This window comes from Paroedura picta, unplaced genomic scaffold (genome assembly GCF_049243985.1).
Source record: "Paroedura picta isolate Pp20150507F unplaced genomic scaffold, Ppicta_v3.0 Ppicta_v3_sca21, whole genome shotgun sequence".
Classification (NCBI taxonomy): Eukaryota; Metazoa; Chordata; class Lepidosauria; order Squamata; family Gekkonidae; genus Paroedura; species Paroedura picta.
The window spans coordinates 2256750-2263945 of record NW_027518618.1 but is presented as its reverse complement, the minus strand read 5'-3'; the positions used below and the strand labels follow the sequence as shown (position 1 = coordinate 2263945).

General features: G+C 49.9%; 2 protein-coding genes across 3 annotated transcripts in view; both read left to right on the top strand.

The window, feature by feature from the left end:
• Positions 1-1637: 1637 nt before the first annotated feature.
• On the top strand, positions 1638-4157 carry SDHAF1 (succinate dehydrogenase complex assembly factor 1). 2 transcript variants are annotated; one of them, XM_077318535.1, is made up of 2 exons: positions 1638-1759; positions 2587-4155. In XM_077318535.1, exon 2 carries the CDS (start codon positions 2633-2635, stop codon positions 2882-2884), a length of 252 nt encoding a protein of 83 aa, XP_077174650.1. In that variant the 5' UTR covers positions 1638-1759; positions 2587-2632; the 3' UTR covers positions 2885-4155. The 2 variants fall into 2 exon arrangements, with proteins under 2 accessions (XP_077174650.1, XP_077174651.1); XM_077318536.1 differs by having other exon boundaries at positions 1696-1759; positions 2530-4157.
• An 810-nt stretch (positions 4158-4967) lies between these two features.
• TMEM160 (transmembrane protein 160) overlaps positions 4968-7196 on the top strand; it is a 46898-nt gene continuing 44669 nt past the window's right edge. The window contains exons 1-2 of the mRNA XM_077318700.1: positions 4968-5225; positions 6934-7026. Of these exons, the coding sequence (XP_077174815.1) occupies positions 5033-5225; positions 6934-7026 (286 nt within the window). The 5' untranslated portion in view covers positions 4968-5032. The remainder of the gene's footprint in view (positions 5226-6933; positions 7027-7196) is intronic.

Genomic DNA, 7196 nt, shown 5'->3' with positions numbered 1-7196 from the left:
GATATTTTTGACCTCCTAGTGTAGGAGAAACAAATTATGGGCCAGAGAAGGCTTTCTACAATGTTGTTTATGTATCAGTTAAACAACAGGGGAGCTAACACACATCCCTGCTTGACGCCCTTGCATGCTGGAATTTTGTTGGTTGGGGAACCAGAAATTCTAATTTGAGCATAAGTGTCCAAGTGCAACTCTCGCAGCAGAAATAGGAGCCGCCTATCAATGTTCAAGTCTGCTAATTTTTGCCATAGGCGCTGCTCATCTATTCTATAAAATGCTGCGGCCAAATCAACAAATGCAACATACAACACTTTCTTAGGGCCATTTATCCCTGAATAGACCAATTGCTGAAGTATTTGACATCAGTCAATAATACTAAGGCCCTTTCTGAATCCAGCTTGATGTGGGTATAAAACAGTTCCGCAGGACCCACAAAACATAGTTGTTCTACCAGGCCTATGGTAGACCCCCCCCCCCCCCCCCGAAACTCCAATAGCTAGGCTGGAATGGGAAGTGAGAAAAATCAATTGCAACTCGGTACAAAGTCTTTGGTGCCTTCCCGGGCAACTAGACCCCCTGTTCTCATTTCAGACCACAGGAGACCACTCCCCAGTTACCCCGTGTTGCTGGTTGTTATGGGGGATTTAAAAATGGTCCACAAGCAGTCCTCTTCAAAGAGGATTTTTGTTTGTTTTTGCAGTTAGGGTTGCTAGCACCATGTTGGGAAATTCTCGGATTTTTTTTGGGGGGGGGGGGAATTGGAACCTGGGAAGGGACCTCAGCAGGATATAACGCCCTGGAGTCCATCTTCCAAACCTGCCACTTTCTCTAGGACAGTGGTCCCCAACCTTTCTATCACCGGGGACCACTCAACGCCGGGGACCACTAAGCGCCTTTTACTGAGGCCCGGTGGTGGTGGGGGGGTAGTTTACTCCTCTACTCTCAACCACTGCCCTAACTCTCTCTGGTCGCTATGGTAATGTTTAAACATCCCTTCAAAATAAGATACAGACACGCCACAACAATGAACATAAGGAAAATTTTATTTTCACTCATGAAAATATTCACTTTTTTAACTCATGACAATGACAAGTCAATGGGAACCCTGAGCTTGTTTCTCAGCAATGAGAGTCCCATCTGGGAGTGATGGGAGACAAGGACACCCAAAGTGTGTTGTAAAGGGCTGGGGAAGATGAAGTAAAGGGGGGGGGGGAGAAGGCGTCCTTCCGGGCCCACCTCCAATTAGTCGAAGGACCACATGTGGTCCATGGCCCACAGGTTGGGGATCGCTACTCTAGGGGACCTGGACAGATCCAGGTGGGTGGCAACGGAACAAACAGAACAAAGTGGCACCATGAAGACCGACGAAGTTCAATTCCGAGCACTTTTGCATCCTGGCCCCCGCAAGCTCCTACCCAGAATGAAACTTCGCTGGTCTTAAAGATGCCGCTGGACTCGAACGTTTGCCCTGTCCCCTGGAGACGAGGTGCAATTCCAGGAGTTCTCCAGCCAGCATCTGGAGGGAGTTGGCCACCCACTCTTCCCCTTAGGGGGCCCGGCTTTCGCCCTGGCGCGTTGGATCTCCTCCCCGCCCACCCTCCGGCGCACCGGCCCCCCAGCTCCTCCTCACGTGGCCGGCGGAAGTGTTCCGGGAACGCCCCCTGCTGCCGGCGAGCCAATGGGAAGCGGGCAGGGAGGCCCGGAGGTGTCCCAGCGTTCGATCGTCCTTCGAGGCTCCGGCGGCGCCTTCCGGGCGCGAAAGGTGAGCGGAGCGAGGAGGACGAGGGGCGCCCAGCGCGGGGTGGCCCGGAGGCGTCTCCAGTTGGGCCCCGGAGCCCCTTGCGGGAAAGGGGCAGGATGGGGGGCCGCTTTTGCTGGATCAGGCCCAGCTCTGCCTTTTGGTTTGCCCCCACCGCTTGGGGCTCTGAGGTCTCCTGCCCCGGTCCACGGAGGCTCCGTCAGCAATAGTGAGACATGTTTTCTCTCACTGTTATTTACATCCCGCCTCTCTCCCCAGTGGGGGCCCAAAGCGGCCTTCCCTTGTTCCCCTGCCCTCCGTTTTGTCCTCATAAGCCCCCTGTGAGGTAGGTCAGGCTTAGAGGCTGGGACTAGCTCGAGGTCACCCAGCAGCCTTCAGTTTATCCTCACAACGACCTTGTGAAGTAGGGTAGGTCAGGCAGAAAGAATGTGATTGGCCCAGGCTTCGATGGCAGAAGGTTTCCACCAGTCCGGGATGGCCAAACTGAGGCTCTCCAGGTGCCTATGGTAATGGTAGGCCCAGTCCTAGAGTTTAACCACAACCCCACGCTGGCTCCATCACACAGTTGGCAGATCTCTCTGCTATGAGAACCAGAGTTCTTCTTTAAAATAATTTATTTGCAGATTTATTTTTTTAGAAAGCAAAGTACCTATGTGAAAGGGATATCTTAAGTATGTGATGTGGTATTATTCTAGAGAGATATTCTAGATACTACCCTTTATTTTAGCCTCTGGTTTCATGGGCTTGAGTGAGGATTTTGTGTCCGGCTGCAGCCTCCGTCAGCTAGCTTAGGTGTCCAGGCATGAGACGTCTCCTTCACTCTGTCGCAGCTTCTCTCAGTTTGGGGGCCTTGCCAGGGACCGGACGTAGTGCTTCATGGCCCGCCACAGCAAGCTCCAGCAGCAGGTCCTGAGCCTCTACCGAAACTTCCTCCGAGCTGCCAAGGACAAGCCAGGCTTCCTGCCCCGCATAAGGGCCGAGTTCCGGAAACATGCCCAAATCCCCCGGGCTAACGTCATGCATATAGAGTATCTCCTCCGGCGCGGACAGAGACAGCTGGAGCAGCTTCAAGACGTCCACACCAAGCAGCTGGGTGTCTTCGTCAAAATGAAGCCAGAGGAGCTGTGACTTGGAGATGGAACCTTATTCAAGGGGAAGAAAATGCCTCCTCCCAATTTTGGGGTTTCTCCGGCCTGCTGATTCTTCAGGGCGATAGCCTGACTCACTGGACAAAAGTCAGAGGACTGCCAAATCCAGGTTTTCCTTCAGAGCTGTGGCCAGAGAACGCCGCCAAGAAACAGGTGTGAGCTGTCACCTCTAGGAGACTAAGAAATATATCTCCAGAATGGAATGCTTTCTGAAAAACTGGCTTGCCTCAAGGAACTGCTTGTGGTGGGTGCTGAGAATTCTGTCCTGAGGTCCCATTTGGAGCCCTGGTTTTCAGTAGCAAGGATGCTACTCTGCCTATATTTATCTAGAGCTGTAGATGTTTCTGGAGGGGCAACTGGGCTTCCCTAAGACTACATGGCTGCAAACATGCTGTGCCTTAAGGAAATGCTATTTGCAAAGTGGAAGGGATTAATTTGCTGTTAGCAGCAGTTAAAATGGCAAAGGGAGGTGCAGGACGTTCTTGCGACCACATTTCCACCATAGCTTTCTTTTGTACTTTCATCCATGCACATGACTCTGAGGTCTCCATAGTCCAGGGGAGTGGCACTTTGTAGCCCATGTTTGCTGGTCTGAATGTATCTTTGAATAAAGGGATCTTTTCATTGTAATATAAATATTGCATTCTGTGAACCTTTACTCTGAATAGATCAAGGTGGGTGTTTATCTGTATCAGTAGAAAACAGCAAGAGTCCAGTCCAAGATGACTAACAAAATTGGTGGAATGGTATGAAGTGAAGTGAACAGTGACTCACAAAAGCTTGTCCCCTGCCACAAATTTTGTCAATCTTTCAGGTTCTACAGATAAGGCTTTTGCTGCCATTGACTTTCATGTTGCCAGGTCACACATCTGTAGGCTGAGAAAACTGCTACTCTATATAATAAAAACGTATTTCATTTGAATTTTATTTATGGAGCTCAAATATATAAAAGTATTTTAAAAATCCAATACAAACAGCAAGAAGTGACAGAAGTCACATATATCTAAGTGCCTTGGATCCTAACATCCAAAGACCTAACTCATTTCGACCTGTTCAGGTGGTAAACCAACTTCTATATGTTCATATAGAGATAAGGGTATTTCAAGGGGCTCCTTTTTGGAATAGGTTACTGAAGATAGGCCCTTGAAATATATAGAAAGGAGCCACTGTACGTGTTTTATATATATCTGTGTGTTTTTCTAAAACAATTGTGTATATAATATTGACCTCTGAGGAAGGCCTGCATAGGTCGAAATGTGTTCGGTCTTTGGATGTTAGGACACAGCTAACTTACACATGTGTAACTTGTGTCACTCCTTGCTGTTTTTATTGTTTTTTACTTTTATATATTTGAGCTCCATAAATGAAATTCAAATAAAATACGTTTTTATTATATAAAGTAGCAGTTTTCTCAGCCTTCTCGGGTTCTCAACTCCATTTCAGGTTGGATTCTTCTTCCCCTTTTTGTTTTTCGTGTATCTGTAGGCTGACCATATCACCTTGATACAAAAAAGGGGACATTGGGATGGTAAAAATTGGACAAAGGTTAAATATTCTGTATTGTCTCAACACTTAACCTAGAGGGCAAAATAAAAATAAAGCGAATATATACCTTTTATCAGTTATTAAAAAGGGAACAAGTTGACATTTTTCTTAAAACGAGGGGGCTGCCAGGACACGTGAAAAAGGGTACTATCCTCTGGTACCATTCTAAGAATTTCCCATCTCTATGGTTGCATCCTATGAGACAGGCGCTCTAACATCCCCATCAGCCAATAAGATTACAGGAAATCAGGGTCGGTGGAACGAAAGGACACTACACCTCCCAGAAGGCATACCTGCTCTCCAAAGACCAATCAGAGCTGGGCTCCCTTCCGCCGTTCCTCTCCATAACAAGAGCCATACATGAGCGACACGTCTGCAGTCCAATCGCCACGTCCAGGCCCGCCCTTAAGCGCCCGCCTTATTCCTAAGCGGCAACCGCCTCGCCCAATCGCCGTGGCCAGCTTCTCGGAAAAGGGCGGCCCGCTGCAGAACGGGCAGGCGAGGCAGCCTATCGCCGCTAAGCCCCGCCCCCGGGCGCTCCCCACACCCCGGCGCCTCAGTCAGCGTCTCCTGCGAGGCCGCCATGGCGCTGAGCGGCGGCTGGTGGGGCCGGGCCGTGGCGCGGGCGAGGGGGGCGAGCGGCCTCCTGAAGGGCGAGGCCTGGCCCTGGAGGGCGCGGGCGGCCAGGTTGAGCTCCGGGCGGGGACCCGCACCGCCGCCCGTGAGCGAGCTGGACAAGGCGGACGCCTGGCTCCTCAGGAAGGCTCACGAGACCGGTGAGGGGGCGGGGCCAGGCCCGGGGGGCGGGGCTTGCTGGCTGGCGGGTCAGTCCGCGGAGGGGCCCTTCGAACTGCATTCTGGGAAGGAAAGGCTGCCCAGGCCGCTGCGGGGAGACCCGAGTTCAAATCCACGGCCGCCCCATTGGTGCGTTGGGTGAGCCAGACTCTTGCCTAGCCTACCTCACAGGGTGGTTGTGCACAGAGGAGGCGAGTCTGGGAATAATAATAATTAAATAATAAATAAAATATAATAATAATTCGCATTTACCCGCTCTGAGAAGGAAGGACTCCCTGGAGAAGAGCCTAATGCTGGGAGCGACCGAGGGCAAAAGAAGAAGGGGGCGACAGAGAATGAGGTGGCTGGATGGAGTCACTGAAGCAGTCGGTGCAAACCTAAATGGACTCCGGGGAATGGTAGAGGACAGGAAGGCCTGGAGGATCATTGTCCATGGGGTCACGATGGGTCGGACACGACTTCGCACATAACAACAACAACAAAATTTACCTGCTCAGAGGAGGAGAATCTTGGAATATGCAACATCAGCAGTATACATTACTGCCCTTTCTCCAGTGACATGATGGAGCTGAATATAAAGAGTGTTCTGTAGCAGGGAGTGTCAGGGATGTGCATTTAGCATAGTTAGATCATGCACTTCCTTGCATTTTTCAAATGTGCTCCTCCAGTGCCCCTGTTGGCCCAGTGGGAGACTCCCTGCTCCTCTGAGCACGCTTTCCTCCTGCTCGCCTCCACAACAGAATGACTGCAGACAACACTTAGAACAGTCACGTCTCTCTCCTCTTTTTATACAAATTTGTTTCTGTCTTCCAGATGCTAGCCCTTTAGGCAGCCTGGTGCTATGCTCCTTGTTGCAAATTCGGACTTTACTGAAAGGGAAGGCCCATCTGGCCTGCCCTGAGCTCCTTATAAAGTAGGGTGGTGACCTCGTTCAGATCCTGGCTCAGCCATAGAAGCTCTTAGGGCAACCCTGGATCAATCCTTTTGAGCCACTGAGTCACACAGCTGACTCATGTTCAGTGAATGGTTAATAAGACCCCCCCCCAGATCCTTTTCATATGTACTACTGCCAAGACAAGTCTCCCCCATCCTATAACGATACATCTGATTTTTCCTACCTAAATGCAGAACTTTACATTTATCACTATTGAAATTCATTTTATTCATTTTAGCCCAGTTTTCCAGCTTGTCAAGATCATCCTGTATTCTGATTCTTGTTCTTTCATAAGTTTGCAAGCTGCCATTCTGGAGACGTTCTTGAGACAGGAACCTTTTCTCCCTGCCAATTTCCTGGCTTTTCTTTCCTCCTAGAATCTTGGCCAATTGGATTTCCTTAGAGACTCATCAGCTCTGCCTCTTTGTCACGGAAACTGGGCATGGGTGGCCAGACTGATGAGGTTGCTGTGCAGAAGGCACGCTGTCCCAATGCAGAGCTCCATAACAAAAAGCCAGGGAATTGCCTTTCAAGAAGACGTGTTCCATGTCAGTTCTGTTGGTGCGTTAATAAAAGACATTCCTTGGCTTTTTGTTTTGGGATTTAGAATCGTAATATTCTCTTTCTTGACAAGAATTCCACCTAGCCTCATTCCCTGGGTTACCCTGTGGAGAAAGTCTCTCTGGCAGTCTGTGGTTTATAAAATTACAGTGGGTTAAATGTGGTTCTCCCCCCCTGTTCTCATCTCTCTTCAGGGTTCCTTTCTTGGTTTCGGAATGGCTTACTGGCTACTGGAGTTGGAGTCATTTCTTACGTGCAGAGTGACATGGGGCGTGAAGCTGCATATGGTAGGTAATGCACGATTATTATGGGATAACGAGGCTTTAAGAGAAGATAGAGGACACGGCTGCCGCAAGAGAACTAATCCTTCTGTCCAGTTGGAGTGAATGTTATTGTTAGATAAATTCAGTTTCCTAGAAGGGGAGGTCCCCCCGCACTCCGTGATAAGGCAGGGCCC